Source organism: Elaeis guineensis, chromosome 1, assembly GCF_000442705.2.
Source record: "Elaeis guineensis isolate ETL-2024a chromosome 1, EG11, whole genome shotgun sequence".
NCBI lineage: Eukaryota > Viridiplantae > Streptophyta > Magnoliopsida > Arecales > Arecaceae > Elaeis > Elaeis guineensis.
In genome coordinates this window covers 148650198-148670263 of record NC_025993.2, presented here as the reverse complement: position 1 = coordinate 148670263, position 20066 = coordinate 148650198, and the positions used below count along the sequence as shown (strand labels likewise).

Sequence of the window (20066 nt, the reverse complement as noted above, 5' to 3'; positions counted from 1 at the left end):
CAACCACTTCACAAGAGAGAGTGGTAGTTTGCACCTTGTAGCGGATAATGCCGGCGACGACATTGTAGGCTGGCGGGAGGCTGTCCAGCATTGCAAAGAGTAATTCATCATTTAAAACCGTAGATCCAGCGGCACCAAGCTGATCTATAATTAGCTTGAACTAATGCAAGTAATCTTGCATGGAAGATGATCCTTTCTTAATAAGATGAAGTTGACGTCGGAGGTTCATAACATGGGAAGTAGAGGTCGAGCCATAGCGACGGGCTAGAACGTCCCAGGCTTCTTTGGCAGATGGGAGACCCACAGTGCAGGAAAGCGCCGATGGAGACAGAGTGGCATTGATCCATAATATAATCATTTGGTCCTTCTCGTACCAAGGGAGGAACTACTCAGGTGAAGTGGCTTGGGGAGATGGCAGGATGCCATCAACATAGCCCATTAGTTGATGACCTCGTAAGATTGGAACGAAAAGACCCTTCTACACACAATAATTTGTGCCATCCAACTTGATGGAAACTAAATTGGTAATATTAGAAATTACCAGGGATGGCGAGGTGCCGTGATGGCCATTGACGGGCTGAAGGGATGACTGTTGTGGATTCGTGACATTATCGGAGTCTGAAGAGGTCGACATAGTAGTTGAAAGAAAAGAAGGCTGGAGAGCAGCTCCCAGATTAGAGTGCTGAGGCGATTACTGGCTCTGATACCATAAGAATGTGGTGAAACAAAATGAATATAAGAGGCTGAAAAATAGAGTACTCTGCTTCTTCCCAACAGAGAAGTATATATTAACATAAAATCAGTTAGTTATAATAAACACTCAACGATCCTCGATTCTCTTGAGTTCCAACAAACACTCAACAGTCCTCAATTTCCTTGGGTTACGTTACAATAGAATATGATAATATGGGAAAGGATAGAGAGGATAAGGACGAGGTGATGGAGGAGTTGAAAGTCCGTTGATCATCCTTATCATATCCGGTTGCATCTGTTGCATCAAAACACGATCCGTTATCATTTTTTTCCTTTATTTTTGTCACAGATCTTCAAGTAGAAACAAAGAGGAGTGGAGGAGTACCTTCTCATATAGAAACAAAAAGGCAATCTGAGAAGGAACTCCTACTAATGGGATCCGCTCATTTTGTTATTTCCAAAAAAAGCCAAAACTCTATCTATTCATCTTGCAGCTCCCTGTATTGCTCTCCTTTCTCCTCTTCTCAATTCTTTCTGTCTCTTCCCTTTCCCATCCTTAGATGATACCACTAGAAAGTATACATCGATACACACTTACAGATAAATTAATACCCATGCTTAGAATATGGTATTTACTAGTATACAATCTATATGATCAGTTGATACACATCTAGTAAGTTAGTCATTTAGAGATCTAATAATATATAAACAAATCAATATATAATTTTCAAAACATGATATCCACTAATATACATTCATGACTAGTTAATATACACTTGCAAATGGGTCAATTAGCGGCTCAAAATACACACCTCCAATGGTATCAATATATGATTTTCAAAATACAATATTCATCAGTATACAATTCATGGTTTATTAATATATACTTAGCAAATTAGTCATCTAACGACTCGATACATATCTCCAGTGGCATTAATATAATTTCTAAAGGTATGAACCAAAAAAAAAATAAGAAAAGAAAAAGACTAAGAGAGATCCGAAAGGAGAAAGAAAAGGAATGCATGATGCTACAGGATAGAAGTATTGGATTTAGTAATTATTTTATGATTTTAAATTTTAATAAATTGTTATCTTGTGAATACCTTCCTTTATTTCATCATTTATATCTTGCTCTATTTGGCTTGTCAAATTTTTTTTTAAATTTATCATTGATATTATTCTATATTTGATTGGCTCATATTAGGTAAGACCCAATGAGAAAGGTATGAGAATGATCTTTTAACAAATCTATTTATTGGACTTCCTCATTTGGTTTTTTCTATTAGGGAGACAGTTATGGAGCCCTCTTTTATGAGCCATTCTTCTTTATTAGGTTCTTCTCTTCCTATTATATGGTCTATATAATGGGGTAAAATGGGAGGAAAAAAACACACAAAAAATTCTACTACCTTCTTCACTCTTGCTATCCTCCATTTTGCTGGGCACTGAAAGCTTTTTCAGTTTGCATCTAGCCTCCTTGGAACCGCACTAATGGAGAGAAACGAGTGGTCATCCATTAGATCATTGTATTTCTATTTCTGGGAGCGGCCGCTAGTAACCTTGCATGTGGAGGGACGATATCACTTTTAGAACAATGTCGTTAGACGTGCCTCGATTTCATGCCACTCTCTAACTATTTTTTTGATTTAATATTTTATTTTTTAAAATTAAATCCTATGCCAATTACTTTATCTATCTTTTGCCTTTCATCATTTATTTTTTCAACAATCTAGAAGCTATATTAATAAGCATTTGATAGATCTATTATTTAGATCATAAAGAGTTGCATACTTCCATAAATCAGAGTTATAATTTATCTTACTACTCTTTATTTTCAGATCTTGCATTTCTCCCTTAGATCTTTTGTTTATTATTACAAATTAAAATGAGACCACCTTCACCCAACTTATGGATGAATCATATTCAGTCAAACCAAATCCTTTTGATGGACATAATTTCTATAGATGGCAAAATCAAATGAAGTTTTGGTTAACTACCTTTGGTCTCATCTCCGCCATTATCGACCCCATTAAAGATAATAGTAGTGAATCCCATCCTTTGGGTGTGATCGAGCCCATTGATGGTGGTCGTAGGCATGGCAGGGGTCATGGGAGAAGTAGAGAACGTGGGGCCTCTTCTAATAATATCCAAAAATCTGAACCCATCTCTTCATCTACTTTCTTACCACAACTTTTAGACTATCACTGCTTACACTGCATCTTGCGTGCTCTTTCAGAGAGACTCTATAATATTTTTTATGGTGCTAAAAGTACTGCTAAAAAACTCTAATTAATCCTAAAACAAAAATATGACCAATAGGACTCTAGTCAAAAAAGGTACAAGGCCTCAAATCTTATAAAATTTGAATTAGTGGACACCAAACCCATGAATGATCAATTGCATGAATTTGAATATATGGTTGAACAACTTAAATCTAGTGGGGTGACACTTGATGAAAACTTTCTTGTAGCTAGCCTAATTGATAAGTTGCCCTCATCATGGTCTAGCTATGTAAATAAAATTAATCACATCCAGGGAGAACTTTCTTTTAACTATGTTGTAAACTCTATAAGAATTGAAAAGAGAAATAGAAATAAAGATGAAATCTTTAATCAAAAGCAGCCTAAGGTGAATATGTTAGAAGATTGATCCAAACCCTGTAGTAATCAAAACTATCAAAATAAATTTAAAAATAATAAAAAAAATATTTCTACTATAACATAAATAATAATAATAATAATAATAATAAAAGATAAAAGTCTGAGTATATAAATGGTCGTTGCTACTTCGTGTGTGGGATGACCAATCATCTAGCCAAAGATTATTTTTATAAAAAGTCTACTCCCCCTATGCCTAAGAAGAGTGGTCTGATCACCAATCGTCCTCAAGTCAACATGATGATCTCTGGGGCTGGCTCCTCTAAGATAGTTTTTAGGTCTGTTCTTTTCACTCCTAAAGTCAATATGACCATTGAAATAAATGATTGGTGGATAGATACAGGAGCTAACATTCATGCATATTTTATTCACTTGTGATTTTTCACTTATCAGGTCTCAGGTAGAAGAGTGATAATGATGGGGAATAATGCATCGGCACATGTACTTGAAGTTGGTCATATTAATTTAAAGCTCACATCTAGGAAGATCTTAACTCTGCACAACATCCATCACAGATTCGAAAAGAATCTAATTAGTGGTTCTCTTTAGTGCAGCAAGGCTATAAACTTATCTTTGAATGTAATAAAGTTGTAATCACTAGAGATATTGCTTTTATTATAAAAGAATTTCTATCTAATACGTTGTTCAAACTTAATGTGTCTCCTTCATTTGTTAATAATAACTCTCGAATTTTAAATATTGAAACTTCTGATATCTGGCATAGTAGGCTTGGACATGTGAATCTAAATTCTATTAAAAGACTAATACACTTGAATTTAATTCAAAATTACTATGTTTTAGATAATAAATGTGAAACTTGTATTCAAACAAAAATGTCTAGAAAACCTTTTAAATCTATTGATCGAGATAGTGATATCTTAGAATTAATTTGCAATAATGTGTGTGACTCGGGAAGAGTGTCCCAAGGTGATAATAAATATTTTATAACATTTATAGATGACTACTCTAAATATTGTTATGTGTATTTACTTAAAACAAAAGATGAAATATTTGAAAATTTTAAAATATTTAAATTTGAAGTTGAAAACCAATAAGAAAGAAAAATTAAAATCTTAAGATCCGATAGAAGAGGAAAGTATATCTCTAATTATATGACTCAGTACTATCAGGATCATGGTATCATGAATCATGAGGTAACAACCTCCTATTTTCTTCAATCAAGTGGTATAGCTGAAAGAAAAAATAGAACTTTAATAGATATGATAAATACAATGATTCTTGCTCGGGTGTGCCCAAAATTTGTGGGGAAAAACTCTTATTTTTGCATATTATATAATTAATAGAATCTCTTTTAAAAATAATGACAACGCTTCTTATGAACTTTAGAAAAAAAAAATCTAACTTAGGATATCTTAAAGTGTAGGAGTGCTTAGCTAAAGTTAGAATTTTAGATAATAAAAGAAAGAAAATATACCCTAAAACTATTGGTTCTATATTTATTGGTTATGCTTGAATAGTAATGCAAGTAGATTTCTTATAATTAATTCAGAAATAAGTAAAATTTCTAATAATACAATAATTGAATCTAGAGATACAACGTATTTTGAAAACATCTTCCTCTACAAAACAAGAATACATACAAATCAGTAGCTCTAATATAGATAGGATTAGTGATGAAGAAACTAATTTGCAATCTAGAAGAAATAAAAGATCTAGAGTAGAGAAGAACTTTGGAGATGATTTTTATGCCCTACTTGTAGAAGATACTCTTAATACCTATGAGGATGCAATAAATTCAATTGATGCTTCATTTTAAAGAAGTCATAAATAATGAAATTCAATCTATCATGCAAAATCAAACATGGGAATTAACTGATTTACCATCCGGATGCAAACCCATAGGTTGTAGATAGTTATTTAGAAAGAAATATAGGCCTGATGGAACCATAAAAAAAAATATAAGACTAGATTGGTTGCAAAGGGCTTTACTCAAAAGCATGGTATAGATTATTTTGATGTGTATGCGCTTGTAGCTAGGACCACTACTATTAGGGCTCTCCTTGTACTTTCATCTATACATAAACTCAAAATTCACCAAATAGATGTAAAAATGATTTTTCTTAATAGTGATCTAGAAGAAGATGTTTACATGGATCAATCGAAGGGCTTTATTGTCCATGGTCAAGAATATAATGCGTGCAAATTGACTAGATCTTTGCTTGGACTTAAGCAAGCCCCCACATAGTGGCATAAAAATTTGATGCAACCATTTTATCCTATGGTTTTCATGTTAATATGACTAATGAATGTGTGTACTATAAAGAAATTAACAATCAAAAAGTTATTTTGTGCTTATATATAGATGATATTCTAATTTTTGCACTAATATAAATATGATTAATGATGTGAAAAATCTTCTCTCTTAAAATTTTGACATGAAAGACTAAGGATAAGCTAACGTGATTCTAAATATAAAAATTATTAGAGAATCTAATAAAATCATCATGTCTCAATCTCATTATGCTGAACAATTATTAAAAAAGTTTGGATACTTTGATTGTAAGGCCATGTCTACTCCTTATGACTCTAGTATATACTTAAAGAAAAACTTAGACGAACCATTGAAACAAAATAGGTATGTTCAATTAATTGGTTCATTATGGTACCTAGTAAAGTTTACTAAACCTGACATTGCATATGCAGTCAATAGGCTAAGTAGATATACTTGTAATCCAAATAAAGATCATTGGAATGCTTTAGAAAAAATTTTCATGATATCTTTTGGGTACTATATCATATAGTTTGCATTTTTGTGGTTATCCAACTGTCCTAGAGAGCTATAGTGATGCTAATTGAATTAGTAATACTCTAAATCATGAAAAATTCATTTCATGATTTGTGTTCCTTCTAGGAGATGCATGCTACAATCTCTTGCGGTCTTCCAAATAAATTGTTGTTGCTAGAAGCACTATGAAATCTAAATTGATGGCTTTAGATACCACTATTAATGAAGCCAAGTGGCTTAAAGAGTTTTTGTATAATATTCCGTTACTTGTTTCATCTCTTCATCCTATTTATATTCATTGTAATTGCAGGGCTGCCATCGACAAATATGCACAACAAAATGCAGATGTAAAAATGAATATCATATGAAAATCAAACATAAATCAATAAGAGAAAATATTAAACACAATGTGATTGCTTTGAACTTTGTGAGATCTAAAAGAAATCTAGCTGATCAGTTCACTAAAGGATTATCTAAGATAATGGTCCTAAAATCGTCGAGGGGATGGGGTTAAGCTAATAAAAAGGTCTTCAGCAATGGCAACCCAACCTAATAAAGGTTCAATGTATAAAAAAAACCGAATAAAAGATCATATGGAGCACTATATTTTACTTTTCTCCTTATCCCTACGGCGATAATGCTCTTAAATGTAAGGGGATAAAAAGAGCCTTAGCTCTGAATGGTTTCGAGACCCATGAGGCAGGATATTATCTTGCAAATATCCTTTAAGGACCTACTATATGCGTTGAGCTGTGAGGCCGTAGCTATGGATAGAGGGCTATTCCTTAAAACACATGAAAAGATACATGTGCAAGGTCTGTAATTATGCAACCCACTTTGAACCGTAAAATAGCTGTACTGTGTGTGTAACTTATAGAAATCTGATTTACCGGTCTGGTTCAAGACGAAGTCCACCATGTGCCCTCAGATATATATAGTTAATACTAAGTGAAGGTTCAAATCCAAAAAATACCTTCACCCATTGCATAGTATAAGGTGCCCAATATATGAGATTTGTGTTTATTGATTTTCACTTATTTTATAATTTTAAACAAGCTTAATGTTTTTAAAATTTCAAATCATGTGGGGGATTGTTGGATTTAATAATTATTTTATAATTTTAAAGTTTAATAAATGGTCATCTTGTGAATACCTTCCTTTATTTCATCATTTATATCTTGCTCCATTTGACTTGTTAAATCATTTATATCTTGTCAAAATTTTTCTTTAATTTATCCTTTATATTTTGCTCTATTTGATTAGCTCATATTAGGTAAAGCCCAATGATAAAGACATAAGAATGATTTTTTGACAAATCTATTCATTGGACTTCCTTGATTTCTTCTATTAGAAAAGCTGTTATAAAGCTCCTTTCTATGAGCCATTCTTCTTTATAAGGTTCATTGTATCTGGTCTATATAATAGGCTAGAATAGGAAGAGAAGAAGACGAAAAATTCTGCTACCTTCTTTTTCACCTTGCTCTCTTTCATTTTGCTGGGCACTGAAAGCTTCTTTGGTTCTGTGACAGAAAGGAACGAGTGATGATCTGCCAAATCGTTGTATCTCTGGAAGCGGCCGCTAGTAGCCTCACATGTGGAGGGGCGATATCGCTTCTAGGATAGCACTTTTAGGCATACCTCAATTTCATACCACTCTCTAATTATTTTTTTATTCAATATTTCATTATTTAAAATTGAATCTTATGTCCATTATTTTATCTATCTTTTGCTTTTCATCATTTATTTTTCCAACAAGAAGAATGGGGAATCTTGAAATGGGCCGACTTGGGCCTTCCACACGATGTATATTCGGTCGCGTGCTGAGCTAATGAGCGTAGAGCCTTGTGCCCACGTAAGCACAGTGACGGTTTCCTCATTCACGAAATTTTATTCCGAAAGGAAAACTGCAACACCGCAACTACGGGTTTCCGTATCCCCAGTCCTCCCGGTAGCCGAGCAACTCCCTAACCGCGACAAAACGAGGCAGCAGCTCGGCAAGACTCTCTCTCTCTCCAGCTGTCGTTTTCCACATGCCACCCACGTAGAGCAAGCCAGAGTGAGCTCAGTCCAATCCGGCTATTCGATTCCATTCCCTCGCTGAGCCTAAAGCCTAGCCACGAACATGGCCTCGCCCGCTAGTTCGCTCCCTCGGTCTCTCCGTAGCGCCGCGCCTCGGTCCCATCGAAACCGATTTCGGCCCGTTTCTCAAATCCTCCTCTGTCGTTTTAGATCTCGGAGTGGTTCGAAGGAGCCAGGCGTCGACGGCAACGAGGGGAGGGCGTTCTCTCTACCTCCAGTCCAGATCGGAGGAGCGAACCCCCGCTGGAAGCCGCGCGGTTTCGTTCGAGAGGGGAAGTCTCCCCCATGTGGGAATGAAGTAGTTTCCTTTATGTGTATATGTTTATAGTGATGGTTTATATTTGGTCTGTTTTGTTCTCTGGATTTACGAGAAAAATGCGGTTTTGAGTGAATCCGTTGCTTTAAATACTGGTTAATTCGGCCTTGTTTGTGTCATTCGGAGCTTCTTGGTGGCACTTGGTTTCTGTTTGGCGAACGGATTCGAGCCTATTCTTACTCCTTGTTAAGTATTCTTATTGTTTTATCTCTGTCATATTTTATATTGTATTTTTTAGAGTTTGGATTTTTTTTCCTTTGGAGCAAATCTGAGGAAAAAGTTCTTGAAAAACGTAAGCTCGTGTTTTGTAATGTGTAATATTTTAGTTACGTGTTAACTTGATCCATTATTTGCGAAGAAAATGAGAATTTCTTGAATCTGCTGAAGTTCCAGGTTTTTTGGTCTATTACTAAAGTGATGCTTAGTTTGGCATTTAAATAATTTTGACATTTACATTATTTCGCTTGCGGTACGCTTACGATTTCTATGGCGAATCACAAATGATTTTTTTTTCTTTCCAAATTTTCTCAACCTGAAACAATTTTATTATGGTGATGAGTTGTATCGTGATTTTGTATTTTCCTCGACATTAGGAATTGATGTTTCAGATAAGGTGATACGTTCAACTTAACGTGAATATTCCAATATGTAATTTTAGTTGATCCATGGATTTATCATGTTACTTTTCTTTATATTATGTTCTTTATGATGTGATCTAGGTTTTCATATAATATGTTCGCGTACATTTTTTTTCTTTATAATTAAATTTTTCTTTTGTTCATAATATATGCTGTTTTCTTTTTCTCCTGATGTTCTTCCAACTGCATCATTTTTGTTGAGTTGTCAGGGAAACAAATTATATTGTGCTTGCTATTCCTTACAGCAGGTTTTTGTGCATATTCACAATTTTGTAGTCAGAACCTTATCTGATAGAAAATGGCGACAGTGGCAGCTGGGGGCCTGCCATTGGCAGCCACAGGGCCCTGCATCTCTTCTTCTGGCAGAGTGTTCATGCCAAGTGCCGCAATTTTAGGGGTGGATGTAAAAGGAACGAGCCAAGTTAAATTTGCAAGCTCTTCTCATATCTCCTCTGTTAAATCTCTTAGCCAAAGCTTCATGTTTGCTCCTTTGAAGTTCGCTAGTGTTGTTACGAGGGCTATGTCTGGTGAAACTGAGAAAGGGATTGCTTCAGGATTGCCCATTGATCTGAGAGGTAAAAGATCTATCGGTTATTTACTTATTTTCTTATACTCAAGCAGATTTTTGTGTTATTCTTTTACTTACTTTACTGCATGGCTTAATTTACAATGGGCGACCTTTCCTTAGCAGATACTTCAAATTTTTATGCATATTTGGTTTATTCTTGATTGAAAAGCACTTTTGCAATTAAACTTGCAATGCTTGCTCCAAATTGGATTCTCCAAGCAGCTTCATATAAATAATTTGATGTGAACATTTAACTGTATCTAATTCAAAGCTGCAACCTATGGGGAAAAGGGTTGATTTTTATGGTTACATTATAAATGAAACCATACAATGCGGCTTTTTGTTACTCCTCTTTCCCTATTATTAACTTAGCAACTAATGAGATGATAATTCAGTGAATGTATTGTGTGCCATGTTAAATCTTTACGGATTACATGACCCAAATCATATAGAAGTCAACATGGATCTCAATCCAACCCTACATGCCTGGTTAAGAATCCATTAGTTTTGTTAGGATTTGACGCCTCGAGATTCAGCCCACATTGAGCCCACAGCGAAGTTCGCGGCGAAAAACGGAGTCCAACGAGACCAAGATCACCCGAAACGGAGCCGGATGGAGGAGATACGAGCTTTTGAAGTCGGCACGAGAATCGAGGCGGCGGAGGACCGCCGGCGACTGGCGGCGGGCGGCAGCGGTGCGGCCGCAGGCGGCGGCGCGCGGGACGCGCGACCCAGGCCCGCGGCCCAGGCGCGCGCAGGCGCGGGCCGGCCCAGGCCAGCGGCCTGCTGGCCCCCTTGCCCCGGTCCACCATGGACCGGGTGGTCCACGGCGCGGCCTGTGGACCGCGTGGGCGTTTCCCACGCATTTCTCGCGGTCCACGGCACTATTCCATGGACCGGAGCGCGATCCAACGGCCAGGTGGCTTCCGGTCTTGATCCGACGGTCTGGGATGCTGATTTGGCTTGTTTAGGACTCCTAATCCCTTCTAATCATGTTTTAAGCTCTGTTTAACCCTTTAAAAGGGCCTGAGACGAACAGAGAAGGCATAGAGTTGGTTTCTCGCGCCGTACGAACCCGAGAAGAGAGAGAGAGGCGAGAGCACTGTGAGAGAAGGAGCAGGAGGCTCCTGGACAGCGGTCGCCAGGCTCTTCAGGGGTTCAGGGGGTCTCCAAGAGAGAGAGAGCTTTTGTGAGGGGAACTTCAGGTGAGAGAGAATTGGGTGTACAAGGGTTGAGGGTGAGGTCTCCTCTTGTAAAATTTCTTTTTCATAGTGAAATTTGCATGCCCCGTGGAGGCGAGCCCTTTTGTGGCTGATCCACATATTTTGATTGTTTTCTTTTTGTTTTGTTTTTCTTTCTTCCTGCTGCATCGCGTGGTACTGAAAGGATCTTGGGAGGTGGTGTCCTGGCCAGACATCCACCCAACAAGTGGTATCAGAGCAAGGCGGTACAAGGACGCAGATTGCAGTGGTGGTGAGCAAGACTGAAGATGGAGAAGACAGGAACAATCAAGATGGAGATCAACAAGTTCGATGGTAAGAGCAATTTCTCCTTGTGGCAGGCAAGGGTGAAAGACGTGCTCATCCAACAGAGATTGATCGATGCTCTCTTGTGCGATGAGAAGCCGACCACCATGGAGGTGCGGGATTGGAAACGACTACAGATGCAGGCGGTGAGTACCATCCACATGTACCTGGCGGATGAGGTGGTGATCCATGTGCTGAGCGAGACTTCCCCGACGGTGCTGTGGTCGAAGCTCGAGGAGTTGTACATGACGAAGTCTCTCACCAACACTCTTTTCTTCTGGAGGCAGTTTTACCAACTGCGGATGACTGAGGGACAAAGCGTGTAGGAGCATCTAAGCCACTTCCAGAAGATCCTCACCGACCTTCTCAGCGTTGGCGAGAACGTTGAGGAGGAGACCAGGGCGCTGGTTTTGCTGGCGTCGCTTCCTTCTTCGTACGAGTCCTTGGTGACTGCTCTTCTAGTGGGGAAGAGCACTATCAAGATGGACGAGGTCACCGCGGCGATACTCCAGAACGAGGTTCTCAGGAGGGAGAATCCAGCTTCGAGCTCAGGTGTCCATAGCTCAGCTTTGGTGGCTTCTGGAGGTGCAGGAGGCGGTAGACGGAGCGACAGGAGATCGCAACGAGGGCGGTCTAAGTCCAGGAAGGACTTGAGCAAAATCAGGTGTTACCGGTGTGAGGAGTTGGGGCATCTAGCCAGAGATTGCCCTCAACTGAAAAATCGGACGGTGGCTGCTGTAGCGACGGCCGGCAGCGATTCAGATGGAGATGTCCTGGAGATATCTGACGAGGTATCTACTTCTTCCCAGCAGTGGATATTAGATTCTGCATGCCCCTATCATGTGTGTTGCAGAGAGGAGCAGTTTGACTCCCTGGAGAACAGTGAGGGCACTGTATATCTGCCGGATGGATCGAGCTGTGCGATCAGAGGCATTGGGACGGTCAGCTGGAGGACACATGACGGTGCAGTGAGGAGATTGGGGGAGGTCCGATACATACCCGATTTCAGGCGGAATCTTATCTCACTTAGCAGACTGGATTCGAGAGGCTACAGGACGGTAGCTGGTGGAGGAATCCTGAGGGTGCTACGCGGCAATAGGATTGTGCTGGAGGAGAAGAAGGGGAGCAGAGGACATTATTACCTGGCAGGGAGCCCAGTGCGAGGTAGAGCTTCGGGAGCCAGGTGGAGCCCAAAGCGAGATGGAGCTCCAGGAGGCGGATCGGGCACGAGATAGGAGACTCGGGAGGACGAGAGGCGACGTCGCAAGGTAAGATTCTTATTGCCGCAGGATGATGCCCCGAGCAGGTCTCAAGTCAGGAGGAGCACAGCATACAACGGAGATGGGATCGAGCAGCCTGGCTCGACTCCCATGTTTGCCCATCCATGATCAGCAGGCGATTGCCCCAGGGCATGGGGGCGAGGAGATCCAGAAGCTCTCGGAGTTTGGAGGAGGCCGAATATCGAGTCGAGGTGGAGATTGTTAGGATTTGACGCCTCGAGATTCAGCCCACATTGAGCCCACAGCGAGGTTCGCGGTGAAAAACGAAGTCCAACGAGACCAAGATCACCCGAAACGGAGCTCGGATGGAGGAGATACGAGCTTTTGAAGTCGGCACGAGAATCGAGGTGGCGGAGGACCGCCGGCGACCGGCGGCGGGCGGCAGCGGCGCGGCCGCAGGCGGCGGCGCGCGGGACGCGCGACCCAGGCCCGCGCGGGACGCGCGACCCAGGCCCGCGGCCCAACAGGGCACGCGGCCCAGCGGGCGTGCGGCCCAGGCGCGCGCAGGCCCGCACGCAGGCGCGGCCCAGGCCCGCGCGCGCGGCCGGCCCAGGCCAGCGGCCTGCTGGCCTCCTTGCCCTGGTCCACCATGGACCGGGTGGTCCACGGCGCGGCCTGTGGACCGCGTGGGCGTTTCCCACGCATTTCTCGCGGTTCACGGCACTATTCCGTGGACCGGAGCGCGATCCAACGGCCCAGGTGGCTCCCGGTCTTGATCCGACGGTCTGGGACGCTGATTTGGCTTGTTTAGGACTCCTAATCCCTCTCTAATCATGTTTTAAGCTCTGTTTAACCCTTTAAAAGGGCCTGAGACGAACAGAGAAGGCATAGAGTTGGTTTCTCGCGCCGTACGAATCCGAGAAGAGAGAGAGAGGCGAGAGCACTGTGAGAGAAGGAGCAGGAGGCTCCTGGACAGCGGTCGCCAGGCTCTTCAGGGGTTCAGGGGGGTCTCCAAGAGAGAGAGAGCTTTTGTGAGGGGAACTTCAGGTGAGAGAGAATTGGGTGTACAAGGGTTGAGGGTGAGGTCTCCTCTTGTAAAATTTCTTTTTCATAGTGAAGTTTGCATGCCCCGTGGAGGCGAGCCCTTTTGTGGTTGATCCACGTATTTTGATTGTTTTCTTTTTGTTTTGTTTCTTCTTTCTTCCTGCTGCATCGCGTGGTACTGAAAGGATCTTGGGAGATAGTGTCCTGACCAGACATCCACCCAACAAGTTTTATAACCAAAAAATAATCTGTCACCTTTGCTGTCTCTTGCTACTATTAATTTGTTGTCTCATGCTCCTAAGTCCTTGTCATCACATTATTTTTTATTTTTTTCTTCTTCCACAAAACTATAACATGTTAATATATGAAAAATGAAAAACCTGAGATATGTGAATATCGTGCACTCATCATGGGAAATTTTCATGTCTTACTAAATTGCGGTTCTCTTTAAATGCATTGCTTTGAGTATTTCTGATTCTACTGAGATTTGACTGTGATATTGGTTCAAACTTGTTTGGCATTAATATGATGTTGCTTTGACTTTTCACTTATGACTTGTATCTTTGTTTCTTTTCCCTTGGCAGGCTTTTCTCTTTTTCTTTATTTCCCATAAGTTCTATGATTTTTGTTAGTAAGATCTGATTAATTCTCTGAAGAGCACAAAATGTTGGAGAAGAGCTGGAGAGAATCCTACTTCTGCCTTTGTTTCTGACATGTACCACATGATTTTCACCATGTAGATATGAATTGATCACCAATGATAGCTACCGCCGCTCCCCTGGACCTCTCGACTTACAGAAATCTGCTTCGCCTTTCTCATGCAATGATTGCCTGTTATTTTTTAAGAAAAAAAATTTAAAAGAAATTTTACTATGTTAGACAAGATATTTTCCTGATCTGATTAATTGGAATGAGATTCTTCATCATTACACATTGTGGATGAGTTCTCGTAGATGCTAATTAAGGAGCATGGTTTTCTACAGTCAGTTGCAGTGGCAAATCCAAAAGACCATGTCTCTATTGTGATTGATACTTCCTGGATAAGGATTATGTTATAGGTCATATAAGCTGACGATATATCCCATGGTTTTTTTAAGAGAAATTAAAGTTTCATAACCATTTTGTTGTTTGTATGTTTCTATTTGAATATACCAAAACCATAATGATTTAGTCCTACTGCAAGTTTTCAACTTTGTGATCAGCTTTATGAATGATCCCTTTTTTTCTTTTGCCAATTACACTTGTTTTATTTTCACAATCACGGGCATTAATACCTTTCATATCCATTCTTCTGGATCCACGTTATGTATCCAACTGCAACATTGGTTCCAATCCATTGCAGGTTTTCCAAATGAGAGAGGCTTGTGAATTTGCAATCTACTACTGTTATTAAAACAAATCAATATTTCCCTTCTATTTTTATTTGGACACAACATTTAATGAGTTAGAGTTTCCAATCATTTGTTGTGTTTTCTAGTTGGAAATTCTTCTATAGATTTTCCGGGAATATTTACTTAGTGCAATCCATACAGGTCAAAATACATTTTCATGCACAAACTTGTTGACTTGAGTTACTTTAAATGCCAAAAATCTCGTAGTTGTGCTATCTATCATCATGCTCATGTTTTTTTCTTTTAATCTACTCTGCATCTGGTCTCTGATAGTGGTGAAATTCATGAGCACATTCACAAATGTGTACTATCTAGTTATTCCTATTATGGGCTCTTTTTACAGGCTACATTCTCCACTAAGAAAAATTTTCCAAATTGTCACTTGGCAAACCTCTATTCATGCTTCTTATTTGCTGTGCTATTTTCCCATCTATTCATAGTTAAGCCATTCTCCCTATTGAGACATCTACCAGTTTTTGTTGTAAATGATTGTCTCAATCCATTCTTCTTTACTTTCTACATGTGCAATTTCGAAGCTTCCTCTATTGCACTAAATTTCTAATGCTATCTTTGTTTTTGTTACCGATCCACATAATGTACCCATTTTTGAGCTGCTCATCCTATTATACAATATCTGTATTACCTGAAGATGACCTAGTACATCATTGTCGGCCATTTTGATGTCATACAAATAATTCCCTCCTGTGATCGCACATATTTTGTAATATTTGGACTAGGATATTTTCCCCTTAACTTCATTCTTTACAGCAGGATTTTTCAAATAGCACAGTCTATGATATTACATTAAAATTAATTTCAAATAAGGATTCTGGAAAAGATGGTTGGAGCAGATGCTTATAAACGTTTGGGATTCATGTCACGGAGGTGTTCTTCACTGTTATAATGTAGAGTAAAAGCAAATATTGATGATTTTACTATGGTGTTCTCTGAAGCCCTGCTGCTATGGAGATCCTGATGAAGCTAATATCCTGTGCCCTGCTCAGAGCTTTGATTTCATTATAAAGTCACCTGTTCATGAGTTGAATGTTACTGATGGCTGCAGTTCTGGTTTCATCGTTGTCTTCATCCAAGTGTCTGCAATTATCTTTTATTTTTTTGCTTAACTTGGACTGTTTGAGAACATGCTTTCACCACAATATGCTCTCTTTTTTTTTTTATAACTTTTTTCAGTTGCAACCTTGTTGTATCATAAAAATGATTATGCATAGCAAGATGAATAAAAACTTAGGATTATAGCATGTATTATTTTTCTTCGGGTAAAAGGGCATTCATTGCTGGTATAGCTGATGATAATGGCTATGGTTGGGCAATTGCTAAGGCTTTTGCTGCTGCTGGTGCTGAAATTCTTGTTGGTACATGGGTGCCTGTATGTGATCTGCATTCTGTTATCTGTGAGTATAGGAGGTACTGAACTGGCTTTTATTGTTTGACTCATATTGCGAACTTTACCAATTGCAGGCACTTAACATTTTTGAGACTAGCTTAAGACGTGGCAATTTGATGAGTCATGCCGGTGTGTAGCATGCTCTCTATGTTATTCTACTTAATTTGCATAGTTAGATCTCCCTATCAGGTTGTAGCACAGGTTGGTGAGGACATTGATTCCACATTGTGGGATGGGTGATGTTACTGATGTTGCAGGTTGCCCAATGGTTCTCTTATGGAGATAATCAAAGTATACCCATTGGATGCAGTTTATGAAACTCCTGAGGATGTTCCTGATGATGTAAGATGGAAAAGTCCATTTTTTTTAATTTTACTTTGCTCCCCTGTCTCCATCTGGTTGGTTGGCTACAAAGTTTGTTTTGCATGTTTCTATACAGGTTAGAACTAATAAGCGTTATTCTGGTGCCTCGAATTGGACTATGAAGGTAGGGTAATACATCCTTGTTTTGATTCCTTTGATATGTTCATGGTATGCTTGGGGCTTTTCCTTCATTTTACAACCACATATCTTCATTCTCCTTGACCCCTTAATTCTATGATGAGGATTCCTAGGTTAGTCAAATGCCTTTGTCAGCTTCTTATCATGCAAGCTCCCTTCTTTGTTGGAAGTGGCTGAATCTGTCAAGAATGATTTTGGAAGCATAGACATTCTTGTGCATTCACTTGCAAATGGACCAGAGGTACATTAGGTCACATTTCTTCTTCTTTTCCATTTTGAGCATCAACTGTATACGTATATATGGTTCCGCATATGCAGGTTGCCAAACCTCTCTTGGAGACATCTAGAAAGGGATATCTTGCTGCTATATCTGCATCAAGTTACTCTTTTATATCACTACTTAAGCACTTCGTTCCAATAATGAATCCAGGTTTGTTAAAGTGGTTTATTTATTGTTCTTCCTCTTTGTTTGTTGTTATGGTCTCCTATGCTTCTTGAATTCCATATTATGCAATACCTGTGGGTGAATAACTGCCTGGATTGGCCCTTCACCTTATTTTGTCGATCATTTACAAAAAACCAGGAGTTCAGAGGCTTTTACTGTAGGCCAAATTATCTGAATTTTGGAACATTATTGGCATCTAAAGCCAATTATCAGCACTCAGCATAGCAATATTTACCTGTTCACTCTTTTGCTAGATTATGTAGTGCAAAATTAAAAATTTATAATGGTACTTACTGCAGGTGGTGCTTCAATCTCCTTAACATACATTGCTTCTGAAAGGACCATTCCTGGGTATACTCTCTTCACTAACCGGAGAAGCAGTTAAGGCATTGAATATATGTCTTCCAGGCTATGTATGAAGCTTTTGTGTATAACTTTTGCAGGTATGGTGGAGGCATGAGTTCAGCAAAAGCAGCCCTAGAGAGTGATACCAGAGTATGTTCATGACTCCCATACCCTCTTCAGATGGTTCATATTTCATATTTTACTGCTTATTGTTTTGGTCTGTTACTGCTTTTTTCCCTTAATGCATACTTTTTGGTTATGCATGTTTTAGCTTTTGAAGCAGGGAGGAAGGGCAAGATCAGAGTGAATACAATATCCGCAGGTATGTGTATCTTCTCTCAAAATTTTTCATATGGCAGATGTCAAAGGGGAACTACTGGATAAACCTCAATCAATTCGACCGATAAAATTTAATTACATTATGAACACAGGCCCCTGATGTGATGGATGAATTAGTAGCCCTATGAATACACTTGAAATGTTTTGGTTGGAGTCTTGATTTTGGTGTTATTCATGCACGAGTGGGTCTTCTGCTACTGAGCTATTTGATTTAAATTTCGAACTTGAAAACATACTTCCAGGCCCCTGGGAAGTCGTGCTGCGAAGGCAATTGGATTCATCGAGAAGATGATAGATTATTCTTATGCCAATGCACCATTGCAGAAAGAATTGTTGGCAGGTAGAAAATTACAAGATTATCCTAGTGCGGCCCTTGTTTTTTCTCCCTTGAAGTTTCAAATGTACTTATTCTCGTTTGGGGAAATGGTACAGATGAAGTCTGCAATACAGCAGCATTCCTTGTGTCTCCTTTAGCTTCAGCAATAACTGGCTCCGTGGTTTATGTCGACAATGGGTTAAACACCATGGGACTAGCCACCGACGGCCCAACGCTAGCAGTATAGATTGCAGAGGCATATTTATTACGTTCTCAAATGCCCGGCTTCAATTTTAGTTTCCTGTTCAGAGGCTTTGTATGCTTTGAATAAAGAGTTAGGGATTGACTTGTGTCTTACTCTGAGATGACAAGCACCTACTTTCTTCATATGAACAGGATTCCAAAAGCCCAAGTTTTGTCAGTAGCTTCATATGAGATGGTAAAATTAGGAAGGAGGTTATGGCAGGTATTCGCTTGCTTTGGCTGTGATTTCAGGTTTGAGTACTTCCAAAATCAGGCTGTACTTAACAGGATTCATCTTTCTGATGTCCTTAGAATTTTCAAGCTCCTTTCGTTCAATATGTTGAGCTTGTCCATGTAGCAATAGTAATAGATATTTACTTTACGTTTAAAGTGAACTTTAAGAAAAGGTGAAGAAAATCCTACAGTTTAAACAAAACTGAAAACAACAAATCGTCTGTGTTTTCTCATGCCAACTTCTTAAATGTGCACAACTAATCAACCATGAGATACACTTATTGACTAATTGAATGGCCACTCAATATTTTTGTATTATGAAGCTACTCATGCTCTTTCGTTTGGAAATCTGAAGTAGTTGCCAGGAAGGTTTTACTTTCCAAATAATCTGGTTATAAAGGACCAGCTTAGTTCATTTGACTAAATCTGTTGCATTCTTGGTTGCTGCAACTAGCTTATGATTTGTGATACTGAACGTATATTGCAACTATATATTTGCACCAGATGGTAGCATTCCAGCACGTTGCAAAAATGGCTGTTTATTGACCATGGTGGTTGGTCGCATCAAACCAACGTGAATGAGCTCGGTATAGTACTTTTGGAGGGAAAATATACAATGTAAAATATTTAAGACTCATTGGAATATTTTAGGACTCGATGTCATATTCTGAAAATTATTTTCTTAAACATCATATTCATAGAAATCAATTTTTCAGAAAAAAAATATTCCAATAAAAAAAATTTCTTCCCATTAACCAAACCAGTCCTAAAAGTCGGGTACTACACTAGCTTTAATCTTGGTCACTTTTACCAGTCCCTTGTTAACCATTGGAGCAGATCTTGGAGTTGGTATCTGTTAAGTGGCAGGTGGTAGAATCTACGTGATGGGAGGATTCATGTCATTCGATGCATATTCGATAATCACCAATTTTCAACAAATCTACAAGTAGGAAACAATACTAGGGATAAAACAAACTATGGGCTGCAATTTCAAAAAAAAAAAATCTACAAAGGAAGCAATAGCCTAAAGATGGAATAAATTCTCAGAATGTTCGTTTAGGGGTGGTGCTGATGAAGACTGCTGGTGCCTGTGACCAGTGTCGTCCCATTATTGCTGATGAAGACTGCTGGTGCCTGTGACCAGTGTCGTCTACATATGGCTGCATGGGGTTGTCGATGGCTGTGACACATTAGATAATACTAGAATTTTTGGGTACCCAAAGAAGGCCTAAACATATAATTGAGATACCGACCCACAACCAAAAGGGTGACAACAAACGTTCACAACACCAAGGAACCGCATACGAGTATTTCCATCAACGGACTTCTAAAGCAAACCCGATATTGCAAGCTACTGATG

At 39.3% G+C, this 20066-nt stretch overlaps 1 protein-coding gene across 1 annotated transcript; it reads left to right on the top strand.

Annotated features, from left to right (window-relative positions):
• Positions 1-8082: 8082 nt before the first annotated feature.
• On the top strand, positions 8083-18867 carry LOC105061231 (enoyl-[acyl-carrier-protein] reductase [NADH] 1, chloroplastic). The gene is given in 13 exon segments (XM_073243473.1): positions 8083-9711; positions 16163-16265; positions 16358-16391; positions 16394-16412; positions 16541-16625; positions 16723-16770; positions 16936-17025; positions 17103-17214; positions 17529-17580; positions 17673-17728; positions 17846-17900; positions 18156-18253; positions 18346-18867. Coding segments are annotated over 13 exon segments (1167 nt in total). The 5' UTR covers positions 8083-9427; the 3' UTR covers positions 18477-18867.
• Positions 18868-20066: the final 1199 nt, after the last annotated feature.